Raw genomic sequence first — 23,484 nt, forward strand, 5'->3', positions numbered from 1 at the left:
TTAAATATGGCTAGTCACGAAGAAGTACTATGGAATGGATGTAAATCCACAGTCTTGTCTCATTCTACCACTGAGCTATGGGTAATAGTCTGCAAAAGGGCAAAAATCTGTCTAGTTACAGTGAACAATCAACATTTTACCTCTACAGTCTTTTGGCAAACATATTAACAACACTAGCACATAATTTGGCCATTCTTAACCATCCTAGAGAACAGTCAGAAATTATGTATGGAAGCACATATGCACAGTGTGGAAGGACACTATTAACTGCCATGGCGGGTTTTATGTTGTTTGCGGAGCATATGCATAGGTAAAACAAAGGTACAGCCACGAGCAAATGTTCACCGATACTTCTCTGCTGACAACAGCAATGGAAGATGTTAAACGACTTATTTTTATATACTACAAATATGAATTAAACAACAAAAACATATGAGGCAAACAATGTTTGACAAGGACATTGGGGAAAAAAAAAAAAAAAAATCTTCATCACAATCAAACACAAGAAGCAACCTTACCCTAGTTTCCTCTTGAGATAAGTAGCATAGGGTGAATTCTGAATGTTGCGCTCCAACTGATTCTGCAGGGGCCATAACAACCCTTTTGCTTGTTCTAAGCTTTCACGCTCCTCTTCAGAATCTGTGTTACTTAGTAGTACCTAAGGAGGAAAAATATTTGGGTTAATGGAAGTGGTACTGTACTGTTAGCATCTGCTTAATTTCAAACATGGGGAAAAAAAAAAAAAATGCCATTCAAGGATGACTGAGGCTGGTCACTCTAATCTTAAATGTCAGTACCAACTTGTGTAGCCCCGGGCTCCTACGCTCCTCATGGGGCAAGGTAGGATTGGATGATGGATGGGGGGAAAAAAATAAGGTGGAAAATTAATTTGAAGAAAAACACTAATAGCTAATCCCATATCAAACCCTTCAAGGTGTAGGGGCTAAGGCTGGGCTACTGCAATCCAGTACATTAAAAGGCCTATGAACAGAATGGCTTTCCTTGACACCCCAATCCCCACCCCCCAAAATATCACTTTCTGGGGGGCTTAACTCTAGAGTACACAAGACATCACTATGACTGAGGCATGGCAGAAAAAAGCTGACAGTCCACTGGGAGTGGAATGGTTCAGTTATCTAAGTACTGTACTCATCTCACAATGTACATAACCTATGTCCCCAAGTTCAAAGTCCAAGGTGAGAAGGTCATTTACAGTGCAAGCATGTGGTATGTTTTACTTACATTCATACATTCGCATCCAGTCAGTTCTACCAATGACTAACAAGTATGCACACACACACACACACACACACACACACACACACACACACACACACACACACACACAACTACAAAATTACCCTTTCACAAACATCACTCTCTCTATTCCAAAAAGCAGGTTCATTCCTACACCCGACTGTTATGGTTACTATTATTTCTTTTCTAATTATGGAGCTCTGGCTCACTGGGTAACTATGGGTAAATAGAGTAACCCCTTCAATCCAGTGACATATTTAAGATTTTATTCTAGCAAAGATGAGAAGCCAACATGCAATGGCACTGTGCACCCTGGGTAGAGTAACTGTAGCGTACACCCAAGAGCCAAACTTCCTATTTCCTTACATCTCTCAGTGGAAAGCTACCCTGGTCCAATCCCTGTGAGGCACTGTCTACTACAAGTGGATGCCAGTCCCCTATATAATGTATGTACAGTAAAAGTCCTCCAATCAGACCACCAATAATCCAAATATCCCAGTACACTCAAACCTCGATTTAAGGGATTTCAGATTTAGGGGACTCCATATTCTACCTGACACACGGACAAGACCTTTCAAAAATCATACATTAATCACACATTAATATGTTTCTTTATAAAGTACCCATAAATACTCATAATCATATAAATAGGTAAGATACATGAAACTATCATTGCATTTCATAATAAGACTGTCTTTATATGTGGTAAAACAATGGACATTTTCAAGTAAGGGACAAGTTGATTCCCCATTTAGTCCTTTAAATCAAGGTTTGAGTATACTTCATATTTTTCAAGGTGAAATTTTTCTTCACTCTCATCTTAAATGTCAGGACCAACTTGCCTTGTCCCGGGCCGCTCCTCATGGGGCAATGTAGGATTGGATGATGGATGGATGGATAAATATGATATTTCTAATGTTTTCAAAGGTCCCTTCCAACAGTCCGAAAAACCAGTAGTCCAAAAGACCCTCAGTCCCCTGCCATTCAGATTACTGGACTTTTACTTTACTGTAATATACTGTAACTGTATGAGGGTCCCACAGAAGCAGTTGCTTGCCTGTGGCTAACAGGTCTGCTCACCCAGACAGACGAGAGTTAAGCAACAACAATTTATTCCTGCTAACTTCAGATTACAATATTTTACTTAAGAAGGACAAATGTTGGTAAAAGAGTTGATGAAGGCTATGTTCAATGTCTTCAGTAAAAAAAAAAAAAAAAAAAAAAAAAAAAAATATCACTTTCCAATATTAGCAAAATCATCTAGGCATAACAAAAACAAAGATACATCACTAGACATGCGGGGGGGGGGGGATTAACCCAATAGCTGCTACTTACTTCATATGATGGAAAACGTGTAGCTGCTACATACATCGTTTTTTTTTTTTTTTTTTTTTTTTTTTTTTTTTGAGGAGGGGGGGGCATTTCTAATGCCATTTGGCATCTCAGCTGAGCTATTTCCATCACCAACCATGCATCCTGCCACCACCCACGCATCCTCAGTATCTCCCTATTAAAAGTATGGAATGCACAACTTCAATACTTCACCACGGATGAACTAAGGTAAATAATCAACTCATATATGTCTTTCCTGTACTTTTCTGCGTACTCTTTCATTTCATGAGAGCAATTTTTTTTTTTTTTTTTCCCGCATGAGGGGATAGACCAGGAAACTTAATGCAGCAGCTGTCAGGTCAACATGCAACAGTATATTTAGCTAGCACTGGTGAGGTTACAAGATAATCTTGACAGCTGGGTAAACAATGTGATCCATCCATCCATCATCCAATCCTATGTTGCCCCATTGAGGAGCATAGGAGCCTGGGGCTAGGCAGTTGGTCCTGACATTTAAGATGAGAGTGACCAGCCTCACTCATCCCTGAGTGGTATAACATGAGCAATAAACCCCAACCACCCCTTGGACACAAACCTTCACCGGCTCAATCCGATTGGAGCGCAATAATTACCCACTCAACCACCAGGCGCCAAAAATTTGGTTCTATGGTTACCACCCAGCATAGTAAATGGTTTCCTGGTGTGCAGGAAACCATTTTGCTTGTCACTCAGTGCAGAGTCACCCACAGGCAGAAGGAAGAGGAAAGAATGAAGGAATGATACATTACAAATACTCCTCCTAAACAGGCACATTCCAACCATTCTCAGTTACTGTTTCAGATACCCATGGAATTCTGAAGTCTCACATTCACACAATACTGATATCATCAAACCTTCATGCAATCCTCTAACAGCATTTGTATTTGGGCCTTTATTAAGTGCCAAGGCTATTCCTTGTACCAGCTACTTTACTTTCCTGTGTCACTCCAAATTCCGCATCCTTTATATATTTGTCTCTTTTTACCTCCACCAATGGAGTTGGAGGTGGTTACGTATTTCCCTGTTTGTCCATGTATTTGTGTGTCCAAAATATCTCAAAAAGTTACTGATGAGTTTCAATAAAATTTTGTGGATACATGGATCATGGGACAAGGAAGTTTATTCAAATCCGATGGTGATCTGAGTTGTCTGGTATAGGCAACAGCAGAGGTATGTACTCGCAGAGTGCTGTATTCTTGTCTATCATTACACCCATTGTACTTATCTTCTTTTGCTACTGCTAATCTCTCTCTCTCTCTCCAACACATTATACAGTGCAACACCTCATTTTTCAACAACTACTTTTTAATTCTTTTATTTATTTAGTTTTATATCTCACTATTCACTAACTAATCTACAAGGAATTCACTCACCATCAGCAAATAACACAAGACCACCTGCATAAATCAGATTTTAAATATCACAACTTTCAGCACTCATCACCAGGCTCACTCCCTAATCTGGAATGCCTGCCATGAAATCTCTGTTGACTGTAAATATATGATGAACAACGGGGGACATCATACACTCTCTTCTTACTTCCAAACTCAAAACACACCACTCAATTTCCACCTCTTCTGGACTGGATGTCACTTACCTCAATATCCTTGAAGTAGGTGAAAACATGGTAGATGGGAGCAAGTAGTAACTTTGGAAGGTAATATTTAACAGCCTCCTTAAAGCCATGCCCCGCACTGGTGAGCGCGGCACCGACCTCGGCTTGTGAGACGATTTCCCCCAGGATATCTGTGCACTCCCACCGCAGCACCTCACTCGCATATTTACCATACACATCAAACTCTGCACCCTGGATTGATTAAGAATGAAAGGACAATGTGGTATTATGTGGCAACACAAGCTAAGGATGGAAGTATTATATAAACATAGAGATATTCACAGATATAAGCATGACATCAATGCACATTCATCATACACACTACTCCTCAAATACAGTACTATACAGTATATATGGTACTGAATTATGCTACGCATAAATATGCATGATATACAGTATACATTATAGTGAACTGGATTCGCAGATACATTTATAAATTTCTATTAGAAAATACTTACAGTTGCAAATATTTATCATGTATAGCTTGCACATCAAAAACCTGTACCCCATGAGTACTTGAACAGACACCGCCTCTTATCACTGGTTCACACAATGGTCTAATCTTATGCAGATTACTGTTCTGTACTGTACTGTATTGTACTGTGCTGTGTTATGGAATGGTCATCAAAAAAATCTCTTAAAGAAGGTTCAGTCTGAGTTAAATATTGCAGGAGGGTTCAGGTTTAGTCTTCCTTCAAGAACCTCCACTTTTCACTGTTATCTGAGTTGAAATGGCTGACAGTAAAAGCTAGAATAGAATTTCAACTTTGTCTTATGACTTTCAAGGTTCTTAGCTATGGTGAATGGAAATATTTTCCTGAAATGTTAAAACTTTCATTGGCATGACCAGGAATAATGTGAAGCAAAGATGATCCTTTGTACTTTGAGGAACCAGGAGCTCTTCATCAGTCATCTTTCTCAGATTAACTTATATTATATGTAGCCTCTATGTTATAGAATAAATATCCATTACCCATGAGACAGATGACTTCTGTTATACCTTTTGAGGGACAGGTCAAAGTCCCTTTCTTTTCAAGAAGCTCCAACCTTGAGGATGGCATTATTATGAATAACTACAGGGTTTAGTTGTCACCAGCTTTGCAAAAAATTCTGAATTGCACATGAATTACGTCACAACTCTTACAATTGTAAAAATGCAAATGTGTTTCATGAGCTAGTGAATTCCTGAAGAAAAAATGGCACTTTTGATGAACAAAAGACCAGACTGGAAATCAGGTATAATTATTCCCCTGTAAAAAGGATCTGTCTTCTTAGTGTAAAAGGAAATGTACATGGAAGGATACTTATTGACAGAGTTAGGGAAATAACAAAGGAATTAGTTGAAGAAGAACTGGGAGGTTTTAGGAAGGGAAGAGGTTGTGTAGATAAGACATTATCCTTGGGTCTTTAGTGGAAAAGTTTCTAGAGAAGGGGAAGAAGTTGTATGTGGCCTTCATGTGTTAGGAGAAAGCATACGACAGAGCGGATAGACAAGGAATGTGGAAAATATTAAGAATATATGGAGTAAATGGGAAGCTGCTGAATGCCATTATGAGCACTGGTATGTATGAGGGTGCTAATGCTGCAGTGCATGTGGATGGCAAATTGAGTGAATTTTTCTATCTGAATGTTGAACTGATATAGCGATGTGTCATGTCTCCATGGTTGTTCAATCTGTATAAGGATGGGGTTATAAAAGAGATAAAAGGCAGGGAAGTGGATGCTGAAGTGGCCCTAATGACGGAGGGCAGCACTTGGAAACATCCTGTCCTGCTGTTTGCAGATAATACTGTATTAAGTGAAGATGAAGGGGAACTGCAAGGCTTGGTGGATGAGTTTGGGAGAGTGTGTATGAAATGGAATCCAAAGGTGAATCCAGAAGGTTATAGTCTTCGAAAGAAATAAAGTCAGTGAATGTACAGTGTGGCTGGATGGTGAGGAAACAGAAAATGTGAGTGCATTTAAGTACTTGGGTAGTGTGATGATTAAGGATGGAACTTCAGAGGGTGAAGTGCTTGAAAGTGTACAACAGGGAAGTTGCTGTTTTTTTGAAAGCAGTGATAAGAAACAGAGAAGTGAGCATGGAAGTAAAAAGGTTGCTGCATGACAGTATTGTGATAATGGAAGTGAAGCCTGAATCTTGTTGGAGGGACACAAGTCAAGAGTGACAGCAGTATACAGTATGTGGATTATTTGAGAGGAGCAGGTGGAGTTACATGGAAAGACAGAATGACATCTGAGGATATGAAGGTGCATTGTGGTGTGGATGTCGAAGTGATAGAAAGCGTTAGGAGAAATACAATGAGGTGGTCTGCCCATGTAGAGAGGATGAAGAGTAAGAGACTGACAAAGACAGTGTATGTGAGTGATACGGAGGGGGGGAGAGAGAGGAGGAGGACAAGGATAAGATGGAGTGGAGAGGTACTGTATATGAGAGAAAGGGGTGCGAGCTGAAGGGGGAGCAAATGGAGAGAGACAGGACGACATGGAAGCAATTTGTTTGAGGCCATCCCTTCTGAAATTAAGGTGCCTCGCAATAGATAGATAGATAGATAGATAGATAGATAGGTACTATGTCAGACAAACTCACCTCAGCCATTTCCTCAAAACAGATGCCAATTGCAGGAGACTCATTTTCTTGTGTAACTTCCAAGGTATCCTCTAAAGAGCCTAGCATACTGACAGAGAATTCATAGATTTCAGAGATATTGGAAAATACTGTATCCAGTTCTCGACTCTTTTGCAGTGATGGAATTTGCAGCAGTTTGTCTCTGAACACCTGAAAAGAAATCAACAATGGTAAGTATATACAAATGGGCTACATGGAAGAGTTTAGCATTAGACCAGCCCCCAAAGACTCAGCCTTAGCATGTATTAAAGACATAAATTGAGTATTAGTGCCAAACTGGTGATATATGAAAGGTGTGCAGCACACTGGACAGTCACTGAGCCTTCTGGTAAAAATTGTTATATTTATGTCGACAGTCAGACACAGAAAAGAAATAAAAATGAAAAATGAAAATCAGGAAGGCCAATAGAACAGATCAATGTATGTGTACTTAAATGATATGAGAACATGAAGGGAATATAAAAAGATCAAATTTCTAGAACTATCTGACACAGATTAAAGGTCCTGATAAACAGGAACCTGGTAATCATGATACATTCATACACCACACCTCATTATCAACACTATTCTTAACAAAGGACAGTTACAGGGGCCATACTGGGATCCCTGTAGATAATCCCTAAAAGGTTCCTCATTTAGGATCATTCTGAAGACCTTTCTATGTCCATTTTGGTACAACAGTCCCATGAAACGAGGGAACACATTCCAAAGTGTTTAACTCTGCAGTACAGATATCCCTCATTATAAGATTGACTGATATATGTTCATTCACTTATACAATCTCAAGTTCTTAACACCCACTTTCCACTTTTTGAACGCCATTTTTGTTTATACGATCCCAAAACCTATGCCTCAGTTCAATACAGCACTCTACAACATTCCAGATGAGCCCGATATACATAGATAGTCATCTCTCTTCCATGTTAGTGCAAAGATGTTACATGCCTATGTTCATCACTGGTGTTTCATACTATTGTGCAATCCTTACTGTTCTGTGCAATGTGTCAGAGAAATACAGGATACAGTTGTGTGCTGTTGACTCCTTGTCCTATACAGTGTACCATACCTGCTACCCAAGTGTGTCCCTTGCTCACATAATGCCACAGCGAACTTAACACTACCAATATTCATTTTTTTTTAGGGTGCTGCACATGCAATCCTTACTGATCATTGCACCATGTCAGTACAATACTGTGGTGTTGGTGGCTCTTTATACAGTACACTATTGCACAGCACAGTAGTGACCATGTCATAGCATGGGACTAGTGCCTGTCCAAGTGAAGGTAAGATGAAGTCATTGTACTGAGCGGAAAAGTCCCCCAAAACATGGCTCTCTGATCCCTACCAGGACACAAATTGGAGAAGGGAAGAGACTCAGGTTACATGCTCCCTTTGCCCAGAGCTGCAGAATATATAAGACTGCATGCATTATTAAAGCAAGGTGATGGAGCTGCTATCTCTCTTTGTCTACGAAGAGGGAAAAGGGGGTTTCCATCAACCCAAATATTCAAATATTAAATGTCTTTTATGATATGAAAATACTACTTTTGTAGTATTCTTTCTCCTCTCTTTTAAGTATGCGTGTATAGTACAGTACATACAGTATTGTATACAAGTCGTAAATTTGATCTTTTTCCTTCTTATCTTACCTTCATGATCATATTGAGCTCCCTAATGAAAGTTTTCTTCTCCTGTATCAAGTCCTTCACCAGTTCATCATAGGTGATGGAGGTGTCCATATTAGGCTCCTCACCTACACCTCCCAGCTCACCCTCCTCATCCTGCTGAAACATGTCCATCAGCACCTACAAGAGAGACAGAATGAACAATGGGTTAGTTAAAAAAGATTTGGAGTAAAATAGATGGTGGGAATGACAAACATGCACATTTGCATACACATACATGTGCACACACACACACACACACACACACACACACACACACACACACAAGAAGTGTATAAATTACTGGAAACTCAAGATGTAAGGAAGGCCCCAGGGCCTGACAGGATCTCAAACTGGATACTAAAGGAATGCAGTGAACTACTGGCAGATGTGATTCACGGTTTGAGTGTTCTCTGGAAGAAGGGAATGTGCCTCGGGAATGGAAGAGGGCTAATGTGCTACCAAATTACAAAGGAGGGAATAAGGAAGAACCCCTGAATTATAGACCAGTGTCCCTGACCAGCACGCTAGCAAAATTGTGAGAAATATAGAATCCTCAAAGACAGATGGATAAAATATCTGGAGGAGATGGACATTTTAGCAGAAAGTCAGTTTGGATTCAGATATGAAAGGTCGTGTGTCTCTAATCCATTTAGCTTCTACTTAAAGGCAACTGATGTACTACAGGAGAGAGATAGTTGGGTGGACTGTGTGTAGTTAGATCTGGAGAAAGCCTTTGACAAGGTACCCCATACACAACTTATAAGGAAATTGGAGCACAAAGGAGGACTGAAGGAGAACCTCTTGGAGTGGATGACAGACTTCATAAGAAACAGACAGATGAGGACAGTAATAAAAGACAAGATGTCACGGTAGAAGGAAGTAACAAGAGGAGTTCCGTAGGGCTCAGTGCTGGCACCTGTAACGTTCCTAATTTACATAAATGATGTGGTGGACGGAATGAACAGTTATGCAAGTCTGTATGCAGATGATCATGAGGAGAGTGGAAGCTGAAGTGGATTGCAAAATGCTGCAGGAAGACCTGGATAGGATTTACGATTGGAGCCAGGTATGGGAAATTAAATTCAATGCAAAAAAATGCAAAATATTGGAAATGGGTAAAAGTACCAAGGGGACATCACTGAACTATTCGATTGGAAAGGAACCAATCACAAAAGCGAGAGATGGGAAGGGCCTGGGAGTGTTGGTCCACGATAATTTGTCACCCGAAATATAAGTTAACAAGACCTCAGAGAGACATATATGTTCCTGACAAACATAAGTGTCATTTCTCTACAAAGATGAGGAGATGATGAGAAAATTGATAGTGGCTATGATCCACCCCAGGTTGGAGTATGTGGCAGTGGTGTGGTCCCCACATAAAAATGAAAGATAAAAAACAAGATCAAGAGAATACAAATAACAGCATTCAAGACAGTCCCTAGCCTGGCAGATCTATCATACATGGAAAGACTAGAAAAGCTTGGTCTCCCTTCCTTAGAAGAGAGAAAAGAGAGGGGCAACATGACTACAGTGTCCAGGACCATGATGGGTATATACAAAACTGACAGAGAACATCTGACTGTATAAGATGGGGGAGAAACAGGAGGTCACTGAAAGAAATTGAAAAAGACAAGTTGTTTGAAGGATATCAAGAAATACAGATTTCCACACAGATACAATTACCTGTGGAATAGCCTGGACAAAGAGATCATCCAATCCAAAAACTTAAAAGAGTTTAAAGCAAAGTTTGACCGACTGAGACATGGAGACGGGACCCAAAAAGTATAGCTCATTTCCTGTATATCACAACTAAGTAAATACAAGTGGGCAAATAAACACACACACACACACACACACACACACACACACACACACACACACACACACACACTTTCTTTTTTAATGAACTTCACTGACATCTATCAGACAGTTATTACACTGTCTACAGTGCTAACAAAACAGTACCTAAGATCTGTCATGTGTTTCTCAGTACAGTACATGCTTCATCCAACCATTTTGATACCTTATCAATTACTGAGCTGCATAAACTTCCATACCTTGCTTTTTCACTTACTCAATTACCATATCTATGTACCACCTTCTTGGTCTACTACACGTCTACAATAAAATTATTTAATTTTAGACTCATACTGCAAAGAAACATTACCTTCTGTCCACTTTAGCTTAACCACAAATTGCCATCTCTTCATCTTGAAAACCTAGTTGTAGCAAGTGATCAAGACTAGAATATGTAGCCAGTTACAAAAGTGCTCTGAAAAAGGATCTAAGAGCTGTAATAGTGTCCTACCCTACCACTGAGCAATAGGAAACAACCTGCACACTATACTACTATCACCATACTAAACCCAATTCCCACCAAAAACCGGGGTGCATAAAAACTGCCAATACCATTTAGTTTACATTGGAGCACTGGGGTCCACTGCTAGGCAGGAAACCAATCTATGCCCCCAGTAGTGTTTATACGATAGAAAAGCCTCTGGCCACCTCTGGAACCCAAACTGTAGTGCACAGGCCACAACGCATTCCAACCCGAGGGCAAAAAAATTACACTACGTATCAACATTCTCAGGCTCCTGTACCTAAACTCAACTGAATAAAAGTATCTAGCATGAAAGTTAATGGACAATATTAACACCAAGGTTCCAGGCTCCTAAGATTCAGACCCATTTTCTTGTCAACTAAGAAGGCTTCCTAGAATCTCTTCCTTTACTATTTATTTTCCTAATTACTCATTGCTACTTATACCGTTTTAATATAGATACAGATTGCATAAATAACACACAAGAATATAAGAACTGTACAGAACCAGAAATAAAGCGGTAATGAAGAGGTGTTAGCAAGCTTCCTAACTGCATGAGAATCTCTGCCTCTATCTCAACTGAACCAAAACCTCTGGCATTAGCTGGAATTAAATGCTAAAGCAAATGTGACCTTGAGAGGGTAAACTCACCTTATCAGCACACATTGCCACTCTGATGTCTTGCTGTGTCACCTCTATGTGCCGGATATTTTTGACATAGTTCCCCGCAAGCTGTCAAAGGAGAAATTGAACTTAGTATGGTAGTAACATAATATGAACAGGAAGAAACTGGATTCCGATACTGAATGCTGAGTTTATCATCATACCTCATTTCCCACATTAGGATGGGGTGAGGAAGGGTCCAGAAAAAACTTGCGATTTTATTACTGTTACTGCTAAACATTTTATTAAGTATACAAACGTTTAGCAGTAAATCCACATTATCTCCAACAGTCAATCTACAATATCTCAAGCAGTAAATCCGCAATATCTCTAGTAGTAAATCCACAATATCTCAAACCTTCAGCTCCAAAGACTACAGGGAATTATCTTGGTTATAATGCTAATGACAAAGAGTACGCGCTGCAAACTTTTTTCCTATACAAGCTTTTCTATCTAACAATCAACTGAGATATACTTCAGTCACAGCTATCATGGCAGTTACTTAGTGTTGGACCATTTACAACATTTTTAAAGCAATCAAATAATCAAATTCACCACAGGAGCAAAACCCATCAAAGCAACTTCTCAGTACAAGTTTGGATTAAAGTATTTTTTAATTAACTGTCATTTCACAACCATACTTCAACATCATTTTGTATGATAATTAAACTTTATAACATGACTGTTTCAATACACCTAGTTCAATAACTTACCTTCAGGATATCTGCTGAAATGTACTCTAAAACTGCTACTATATACAAGGTTACTTGATAGTCTATCTTCGTCTGTAGAACATCCTGGAGAAAGAAAGAAAAATACAATTACAGTACTGGCAGTGCATAACACATCAAATCCACTCAATTATAAGAAAGACTATTAAATACAGCAGTCTGGACAGTGAAGAGAAAGAAGAATGACAATCTGACAGAGGAGTGTGTCTGGAAAGGGATAAGGGGAAGGGAAGACTGAGGATGAGATGAAGGGATGGGGTGAAGGGGTATATGAGTGACGGGGGTATGAGCTGGGACAGATGGGAGCCTGATGGCACAGGACAGGGTGACATGGAGGTGATTTGTCTGAGGCCACCCCTGCTGGATTTAAGGCATCTGGCTATAGACCGATCAGTTAACAATTCTTAATGTTTTTACATACGTTACAGTGAAACCACACGGTACTGTATTTTAAAAAGTGGGATGGGGGGTATTCCACGGTATGGCAATCTCTAACAGCTTTATAATTATAATAACCTGTAATAAAGGGCATCAAACAAAGTAACTGAGATTCATAATAGACGCTGTACAGTACTCACCCGTAGAAGCGGGTGTGCCTTCTCTGCGGGCAGTACAAGAGGGGACTTTTTGCGGCCCTTCTCGATGGCCGCCTGAGCATCCCCAATGGCCCATCGGTCGATGGGGTTAGGGAATGTCCGCTGTACTCTCTCCTCCACGTCCTACACAAATCAGAAAAAAAAAGAAAAAGGTGGTTATTATCTCTTCATTATTTAAACCAAAATTTTCATGCACATACAGGGATCTCCAAAGCAAGGATTTTAACCTGTTCATAAAATAATACAAGGATTACAGTGTATATGTCACATATTAACTGTCAGAGAGAGAGAAAAAAAAAGGGATACCTATGTAAAAACACACATTTTGGTAAATATCTGGTAGTAAACATCATCACCATCATAACCGGACTAGAAACAATCAAACACATTACATTCATCCATCCATCCATCATCCAAGACTGTACCGCCCCTGAAATCAGGAGTACAGGAGTCCAGGGCTATGCTGCTTAGTCTGGCATTTATGGCAAGGGCGACCAGCCACATACCTCTACATGACATTATGCAGGCAGTTAACCCCAACAACCTCTTGAACTCAAAACCCTCACAGGCCAACTCTGGCTGGGGCAACTTAATGTACTAGATTACCAATTGTCCACTTATTCATCCATCCATCCATCATCTAATCCTACATTGCCCCATGAGAGGCATAGAAGCCCAGGGCTAAGAAAGTTGGTCCTGACATTGAAGATGAGAGTGACCAGTCTCACTCACCCCTGAGTGGCATTATATGAGCAATAAACCCCAACCACCCCTTGGATATGAACCTTCACTGGCTCAATCTAGACTGGAGAGCCGTAATTACCCACTACACCACCAGGCACCAAAATCTGGTTATATGGTTACCACCCAGCATAGTAAAAGGTTTCCTGGTGTACAGGAAACCATTTGGCTTGTCACTCAGTGTAGTCTCCCACAGGCAGAAGGAAAAGGAAAGAATGAAGGAAAGAAAGACAGAAGAGGATGAAAGGAAAGAAGGATGGAGGAGAGGAAAGGGCAGACACCCAAAAGCAGCACTACATCAAATGAGAGGATGGTGAGCACCCCCACCTATCACCTTTGTCCACTTATTGATTATATAAATTACCACCCTGTGCCATACAGTAAATGGTCTAATAGGTGACCCACACTTTGATGGTATGTTGTTGAATCAGTTGTGTGCATTATGTACACTATGGTATGGGGTGCAGCTTTACATGGTGCATCAATAAATGTTATTAGTTTTTCAGTGTGTGTTATGCAAGAGGGGATAGGTGGTGATAACAGCACAGGCCAACAAGATCTACTTTGTTGGACCTCCATTTTGTTTCTGAGCCACATATGGGTAAGTTTCGTTCTGAACCGGAGGTTAGTGCTAAAGCTATTACCTACAACATTGGTGATGAAAGTGCTTATCCGTTTTTTGTATCTGCTTGCATGTGCTGATAGTGTAATGCTGTAAATAGAGTTAAAAGAACAATCCAGGATTATTAATATTCTTGGTGTGAGTGGATGGCTGCTGGTGTATTACATGCATGTTGTTTTTGCTGCTGTGGCCCTTGACTCAAGCATTAACGAATTTATGAGACTATCAATCAGAAACATTAACCATACACTCCCTGAGATCTCTGTATTGAGTATGGTGGATTTCATACAATTTGTGAACAGCGAGTATGAGGAGTGTTGTGGTGTGTGGGAGGGCATATCATGGGACAAAGTGGATTCTGTATGGGTATTACCATATTTTCTGTTGGAGAGGGATGCCTTCACAAAAGCCTCGTAACTCCCTAACCTCGGAAAAGAGGACAGGGAACTGCAGAAGGGAAACTTCAGTCTCCAGTTCAACAAACTTAAGTTTAAATGAGACAAGCCATAACAACAACAATATCTGTTCCAACCAATAACAGTAAAACCAACTGCACCAAAGTATGATAAGAAATCAATGATGTTAAAATTCCCACAAACAAAATATTACAATCCATTCAATGAAGTGGAATTCTGTTTATCCAAAGCATTTACACTTTATAGGAAATTATTAATGTGAGATAAAATGAAAATAAACTAGTGAGGCATTTAATTTATCATCATCATGACCCACTTTCCCACCTAAAGAAAGGGTATGGTAGGCTCCAGAAATAAGGAAAGGAAAAGTGCAATGAGAGGAAACCATAACAGCAAGCCAAGGAAAATGGGCCACACAGTTTAAGACATCATTCAAGCCTTCAGAATTCTGGCTCAATCTCACACACCTAACTATCTGCACATACTTGGGTGAATTTTTCTTTACAGATGTGCTTCAGCTACATTATGAAACTGTACCCTTTTGACCATAAAGTTAAAAGTGGGATCAAGCCCTTGTCATGTGCTTCTCTATACCAAACTGATCATCTGTCAACTCCCTCACCTTACTTTCTCAAGTATTCTTTCACCATAATGATTTACCTTCTTAGTGACACACCATGCAATCTCTGACCCTCAAAATACACTCACATATACCCATCTCACCACCCTATCTACATCCATTTCCTCCACGAACAAACCATCAAAGCATTCTCTATTATCCTATTATCAAAAGACTTCCTTCCTCCACACCTTTGGCATATCACTTATTTCCTATCATATCCACTCTACATATTCCACTCACATCCCTCAACAGTCCCTTTCCACTGCTCTCACTCCTGACGTTTCACACTCATGTCACAGTCCCCTTTTCACTGCTCTCACTCCTGACTTGCACACTCATGTCACAGTTCCATTTCCACTGCTCTTACTCCTGACTTTTCACACTCATGTCACAGTTCTATTTCCACTGCTCCTACTCCTGACTTCTCACACTCATGTCACAGTTCCATTTCCACTGCTCCTACTCCTGACTTTTCACATTATGTAACAGGCCTATTTCCACTGCTCTTACTCCAGACTTTTCACTGATGTCAAACTAAAATCTCATTCTCATACATGTATATGGAGAGTAACACACTTTAATATAATCCTCCTGCAGCCTCCATTCTCAGACCTCTCTTTCTGTAATACAGCATTCAGAGTGCCAACCATTCTACCTTGGACCACCAAATTCCCCACTTCCTCTGCACATTTACTACTCTTTTCCTATCAGTATAGTAAGGTACAACAAAACCTATCATTAACCTATTGAGAATTGGGATGTTTCTCCAATTTTGTCCTTGCCACCTGATGATGATTTTATTTAACTTAGGATAGACTTTCTGAACTGGATTAGTCAGCTGTAGCCTTAGTCTACCACTTCAGTATGATGCCTTTCCTAGGTTAAATAAAACTGCTTAGTAATAGCAAGGCTTAACTAAATAAGATATCACCCAGATTCAAGGGATTAGAAAAAAACACATATATACCGGTATCTGATGACGATGATGATGATGACAATGATGAAAAAATAAACAATCTCTTCCCAATAACTAATACAAATTCATATTTAAAAGTGCAGCAAACTCTTCTTATATCAATCTAAAACCTTCATTCTTTTCGTGTTATGGTAAACTAAGAATTACATAAATACAGTACAGCTACCATTTATTAAAAAGAAAAAAATCAACTCCTATAAATTATGAACTTGTCAATAAACTTATCAACCAAATTCCACAAAAATTAAAAAATGACATCCTGTCCATAGAACTTCTTCGTAACAAGGACCATACTCTATCATTAAGCTTCTTATAGCTCAGTAATGAAGATGGTGTGACCACAATTTTATGCCTACTTAAAGCGAACAGAGTACTGTATAGTAATGTACAGTTTATACAGTTAGCCCACATTTGAAGTTTGTCATTATTTAAGTTGCTGATGCACTGGCCACTTTTCTTCACCTAAAGTTGGTTGTCTATCTATCTATCTATCTATAGCCCGACGCCCTAATCCCGCAAAGGGTGGCCGCAGACAAAACGCCTCCAAGTCACTCTGTCACCCACCATTTGACTCCCCTCCCCCCAACTCACCCCCCCCTCCCTCATATACCTCTCAACTCCATCCCTCCACCTCATCCTCGGTCTACCCCTCCCTCTCCCTCCGGCCAAACCGGAAGAGGGGCCTGATCAGTGACATAGATCCAGGTTTCGATTCCAATACCCCCTGGGGGTAGGGGGGTTTCAAGAATACTCCCCCAGTATCCCTGTTTGTCGTACGAGGCGACTAAAAGGGTTGGTGGTGGGTTAGTGCCCCACCCCGTAAAAAGAACTAACTAAAAAAGCAAATAAAGTTGGTTGTGATTCATTGTAATAGTTGCTCTGAGGTAAAACTGCTCTTCATCCTTCAATCATGAGGTAGAAGCATATCTCACTTAGTTGTTTCATTTAAAGTAGGGTTTAGCCAGCACACACTAACCCCTTTGCTTTGATTACATACTTCACACTTTAATTGGGTTACCCTTAACTGATACCATTCAATTATGAAAAAATTCTCATACTGCTGGGGTTAATGAAGGCATATCTCACCCCTCCAGCTGGAAAAGTGTTATACAGTCTTTTCATAATGATACAAGATAGCAAGAACACCACAAAAAGACATCTTGAGAATTAAAGGGTTAAGTAATAAGTGACTGCAGCAAGGCGAACAATAAAAACTTTGAGCAATGTACCTGGACGGTGTGTGGGGCGGGGCGTGCACACAACATGGCCAGCAAGCGCAAGATGAGGCTTTCCACATATTCAAGGGCATCCTCCTTTGCTGCCAGGGTTGGGTGCACCTGCTTCAGCACCTAGAAACAAAAACAAACATTAACATCCATACTTCACCAGCGATATAGTTACACCTAACAGCACATTGTTTATGTACTCCAGGCTCATCCGCACATGAACCTAACAGACTGCAGGCTGAAGTTACCTTTTTCAAGCAGTCCATCCTCTTTTCGGGTGATGGGAAGGAAACTGAAGAATAATGGCACAGCATAACCACTTAGCAGAGCTACTCATTTTCATGGGTGCTACCACATGAATGGTATCCCTCTCAATCAAGAAAGAGCAATGTGAGAGTGGATCAGTCCCCCACTATCATTATCCTCCAATACAGAATGCAGTCATCAGTTTCCCTTGTTACACTTCTTAATCCTCTGACTGCTGGCAATGTTTTCAATTAGTACAATTTTCTGGTGTTAGAATAAATTCCCTAGTACTGATTGCAGAGAATGGAAGGGAGGTGGAGGAAACATTTAAGAAGTGGAGAGAAGGTATGGCACACAAGGGCCTAAGAGTAAAAGCAGATAATGCAAAGGTGATGGTACCATATCTACAGTTGGTGGTGGTACTGTTAAAGAAGAGGGATTGGCCATGTGTGGTTTGCCACAAGGGCATGGGAACTAATTCCATCTTGTGCAGCCTCTGTGATAAGTGGGTGCATAAGAGATGTAGTTGTACTAGAGGCAGACTGCAAGATAATCCCAATTTCATGTGTGCGGAGTGTCAGGGAGAGCATGTAGTTTTGTTACTTGGGAGACATGTTATGTGCTGGAGGTAGGGCTGAAGCTAGCTCTGTGGCTAGAGTAAGGAGTGGTTGGAAGAAGTTCAGGGAGCTGTTGTCTCTCCTGACACTGAGAGGGCTCTCCTTCCATGCTAGGGAACCTTTGTAAGCAGCATGTGTTTTGAGTGTAATGCTTCATGACAGTGACACTTGGGCAGTAAAGGATGAGGATATTCGTAGGCTCAAACATACAGAAATGACAATGATTAGGTGGATGTGCAGTGTGTCCTTGAATGTCAGCCCTGAGGGGGCTAGGCTTACAATGGAAGAGTTGAGAGGAAGAATGGGACTGGAGTGTATTGGTGTTGTGATGAGGAGGGGTAGATTGAGATGGTTTGGGCATGTGGAGAGGATGGGGGATGACAACTGGGTGCAGTAAATGAGAAGTGTGAACGCTGGGGGATGGACTGCTAGAGGAAGATCGACAAAGACCTGGGACAAGGTCAAAGAGTGTGATCTAAGGGATATGGGACTGAATGGAGAGACTGCCATGATTTGAGCAGCATGAAGAGCCGCCATTAAGTGACCAAGGCCAACGCATGGAAACATGTTGGAGCTTTTATAAACAAAATGAAATACAGTAATCCCTCTACTATCTGACGTAACAGAGCCAAAGGCATGTCCTGAAGGTGGGCCCGTCCGGATAAAGGCCCCCAGCCCCCTGGACTTGTACTTAAGGACCCTAACCCAGCCTAACTTTGAAAGCCACCTGAACAACTCCCTACCGGAACATGCATAGCACCTATTTAAACCTATTTAAGACCCTATTCACACCAAAAATGGACATAAAGCATGTAATAAATGAAAAGGAACCAAAGAATGAGGAATTAGAAGTAAATGTCCCTCAGCCAGGGTACTTACAGCATGTCTGTGGCTGCCTTCTCTAACGCTTTGGCAGTGGTGAAAATGCTCTTGAAGCACGTACAGTAATCCAGTGTTGTGCTGCACTTACAGTAATTCTTTGCACTCTGAGTTATAATTGTTTAACACTGCACATCCTGTTAATTGCACCACGCCAGTTTCAACTGCCAGTTTCCACTCCACAGTTAATCCTTTGCACTCTAAATTCTAATTTCTTAACACTGCACAACACTGCAAATTCCCATATGGTCTAGTTGCGAGGTATTACAGTTTATTCACTGTTTATTCACAAAAATTAACACGTGTGGCATCCATTGCGATAAGCATCTACTCACGAACGCAGTTAGGCAGTAACTGGTGGTGAGGGGGAAGCAGAGTTGCCAGATCGCAACTCGGCCACATTACCAAACTCCTCAATTTTCATTACCAAATTTAACTTTTCATTACCAAATTCATAAAGCTAGCATTTACTCGTCACTAATTATATATACAAGTGGAAATACATGTAATCACTCTCCTTATAATTAACAGCCAAATGGCAACCTGACAGGGGAGGGGGGGAGGGGCGAGGAAGGAAGGGGTGAAGAGACCATGGAGTAAACAGCTGTTTGGCGCCGTGCAGCAATTTCAAATTCTATCTATCTATCTATTGCCAGACGCCTCAATCCTGTTTTGGGTGGCCACAAACAAATCGCCTCCAAGTCGCCCTGTCCACCGCCATTTCACTGCCCTGCTCCCAACTCACACCCTCATCTCTCATATACCTCTCCACCCCATCCCTCCATCTCATCCTCGGCCTCCCCCTCCCTCTTCCCCCTCCATCTCACTCACATACACTCTCTTCGTCAGTCTTTCACCCTCCATCCTCTCCACATGGCCAAACCACCTCAGTGTGTTCCTCATAACGTTTCCTATCACATCCACATCCACACCACAACGCTCCTTTATATCCTCATTCATCAGCCTGGCTCTCCATGTGACTCCACAGGCTCTTCTTAAATAACTCATTTCCACTGCTCTCACTCTTGACTTGTGTCCTTCCAACAACGTCCAAGCTTCACTTCCATACGTTAGAGTTGGTATCACAATACTGTCATGTAGTAACTTTTTCACTTGCATGCTCACTTCCCTGTTTCTTATCGCTGCTTTCAAAGAACCAGCAACCTTTCTTCCCTGCTGTACCCTTTCAAGCACTTCACCCTCCAAACCTCCATCCTTACTCATCACACTACCAAAGTACTTAAACGTACTCACATTTTCCAATTCCTCACTATCCAACCTCGCTGTACATTCACTGACTTCACCCCTCTCAAAGACCATCACTTTACTCTTCCCTACATTCACCTTTAGATTCCGTTTCTTACACACTCTCTCAAACTCATCCACCAAGCCTTGCAGCTCCCCTTCGTCTTCATTCAACAACACAGTATCATCTGCAAACAACAGTACAGGGAGTTTCCAAACACTATCCTCTCTCACGAGGGCCACTCCAACATCCACTACCCTACCTTGTACCTCTTTTATTACCCCATGCATGTACAGATTGAACAACCATGGAGACATGACACATCCCTGTTTCAACCCAACTTTCAAAGAGAAAAATTCACTTAGTTCACCATCCAAATGCAATGCAGCCTTCGCACCATCGTACATACTCTTCACAGCATTCAACAACTTTCCATCTACTCCATATATTCTTAACACTTTCCACAATCCTTGTCTATCCACCCTGTCATATGCTTTCTCCAAATCCATGAAAGCCGCATACAACTTCTTTCCCTTCTCTAGAAACTTTTCCACTAATGATCTAAGAATGAATATCTGATCTACACAACCTCTTCCCTTCCTAAAGCCTCCCTGTTCTTCTCCAACTAATTTCTCTGTTCTTTCTCTAACTCTGTCAATAAGTATCCTACCATACACTTTTCCTATTATACTAAGAAGACAAATGCCCCTATGATTACCACACACTTCTTTTTCCCCTTTTCCTTTGTACAAGAGAATAATTATACCTGACTTCCAATCCTCCGGGACTCTACCTTCCTCCCAGGCCAATCTGCACATCTTCCACATCCATTCTACTACTATCTCTCCCCCATGCTTCAGCATTTCACCACACACTCCATCAATTCCTGGGACTTTCCCTGATTTAACTTTCTTCATTGCTTCCACAACTTCTATCCTACTGATTTCTTCCTGTCTTCTCACCTCCCTCCTTCTCCCAGCCATTCTCCAGCCACTTATACTTGCATTACTTCCATCCTCTATGTTCAACAATTCCTTAAAGTGTTCTCTCCATCTGCTCACTTTTTCTCCCTTCGCCACTAGTAATTTACCATTTTTATCTTTCACTCCCCTGCTAACTTCACTTCCATCCTGTCTTACTCTTTTCACCTCTTTCCAGAACATTTTCTTACAGTCCCTCCACTTTACACTCAAATTCCTTCCAAATTCCTCATCCACTCTCTTCTTACTCTCTCTTACTAATCTTTTTACCTCTCTCTTTCTTTCTACATATAACTCCCTCTTCCGCCTCTCAACTTCTTCCACGCCCCTATTTCTCATCCATTCATTGTATGCTTTCTTCTTTTGTGCCACAGCCTGTCTCACCTCTTCAGTCCACCACGGTGTTCCTTGCATCCCCCTCCGTCTTCTCTTCCTTCCACACACATCACATGCTGCACCTATTTCTTCTGTAAATATTCTACACACATCTTCCACGTCTCCCATCTGCTCCAATTCATATTTGCCCAATCGTTCCTCCACTTCTCTCTTATACTCTGCCTTTTTCTCATCCTCTTGTAACCTTTCCACTCTCCTTGCAACTACTACTTCCTCTCGTCTTTCCCTTCTTCTAATCCTCCATCTTACTTGAATCCTAATTCTGGCCACCACCAAGTAGTGGTCAGAAAGTCCACTCCCCCAACCTCTATAAGCTCTTGCATCCATTACACATCTTCGCATCCTTTCATCCACACACACAATCAATCATTGCCTTCCTTTCATTCAGTTCACCACCCACCCTTCTCATCACTCGCCATGTATACCTGTGGATCATTTTATGCCTGAAGAGGGTATTGGCTATCACCAACCCCCTCCCAGCACAAATGTCCACTAATGCACTCCCATTCTCATCTATCTCAGCAGGCACACCCCACTCACCAACTATTCCATCCACATTCACATTCCCAACTTTACCATTCATATCACCAATCAAAAACACTCTCATTCCTTCCAAACTTTTCCATGTACACTTCTACATTTGTCCAGAACTCTTCTCTCACTCTTCTAGCAAGATCTTGCGTTGGCGCATACACACACACAATCGCCCACATTTGTATTCCAACTTTCAACTTTACCCACACAATCCTTGACCCAACTGATCCATACTGTCTTATGCTCTTCTTCCATCTTTTACTCACAACTATACATACTCCTTCCTTTGCCCTCTCATTCTCACCTACTCCTGCACATATACCCCATCCAAACTCCCATTCTCTCACACTTTCTCCTCTCCATTTTGTTTCAGTTATTCCACATACATCCACTTTTGCACCCTCAAGCACCTGGACAATCTCTCTCTCTTTCACCTCATCATTTGCTCCTCTTACATTCCATGTACCCATTACCAAGTCCTTCATCCGGTCCTGGGTCGTCATCGTTTGGTCAGTCCTTGTCCGAGGCTTCTTATTTGTTTTTTTAGTTAGTTGTTTTCTGGGGAGGGGCACTAACCCTCCGCCAATCCTTTTAGTCGCCTTTTACGACAAGCAGGGATACTGGGGGAGTATTCTTGAAAAAAAACCCTACCCCCAGGGGGGGGTAATCACACAAAATCCAACAGTCATAGACAGCTATTACAGTATAATGACTGTAATAAAGTCTACATTTTCACTGCAATACAAGTACAGTGGGTGGAATAAAAGGGTCAGAACACGGCCAACATTACAAGGAATTGAACCAGCTGTGATGATTATTAATCAGTGTACAAACAAACACTACAGTACCATATGTATCACTTTGTAAACAGTGATGAATCAGAGTTATTATATATAAGACACTATCACCATCCCGGTATGAACTGTGCTGTACAATATAAAACTGCATAATAGGCTACATGTTAATTGCATTCGTACAGGAACATACATCATGTCATAACCTAGCAGGTCTAGAACAGTACGTAAGGGGATGGTTTTTCAATTACTTGTCACTTGAAAGGTGCAGTAGGTTAGCTGTGAAATAAAATTTGGACAACACTAAACTTCAGGTCAAGCCCAATCAGAGGCGGCTGGG

General features: G+C 41.0%; 1 protein-coding gene across 1 annotated transcript in view; it reads right to left on the reverse strand.

Moving 5' to 3' along the window:
- Window positions 1-23,484, reverse strand: part of LOC145397668 (son of sevenless homolog 2-like) — a 214,460-nt gene that overhangs the window by 182,541 nt on the left and 8,435 nt on the right. Inside the window, exons 2-9 of the mRNA XM_080270708.1 lie at window positions 17,456-17,575; window positions 12,832-12,972; window positions 12,236-12,319; window positions 11,511-11,591; window positions 8,522-8,677; window positions 6,834-7,022; window positions 4,226-4,435; window positions 519-658 (exon numbers count right to left, since the gene is read on the reverse strand). Coding sequence (XP_080126834.1) covers window positions 519-658; window positions 4,226-4,435; window positions 6,834-7,022; window positions 8,522-8,677; window positions 11,511-11,591; window positions 12,236-12,319; window positions 12,832-12,972; window positions 17,456-17,575 — 1,121 coding nt within the window. The remainder of the gene's footprint in view (window positions 1-518; window positions 659-4,225; window positions 4,436-6,833; window positions 7,023-8,521; window positions 8,678-11,510; window positions 11,592-12,235; window positions 12,320-12,831; window positions 12,973-17,455; window positions 17,576-23,484) is intronic.

The sequence above is a fragment of the Coenobita brevimanus genome, chromosome 42, assembly GCF_032717465.1.
Source record: "Coenobita brevimanus isolate Jiangsu-jjx chromosome 42, ASM3271746v2, whole genome shotgun sequence".
NCBI classification, from domain to species: Eukaryota; Metazoa; Arthropoda; class Malacostraca; order Decapoda; family Coenobitidae; genus Coenobita; species Coenobita brevimanus.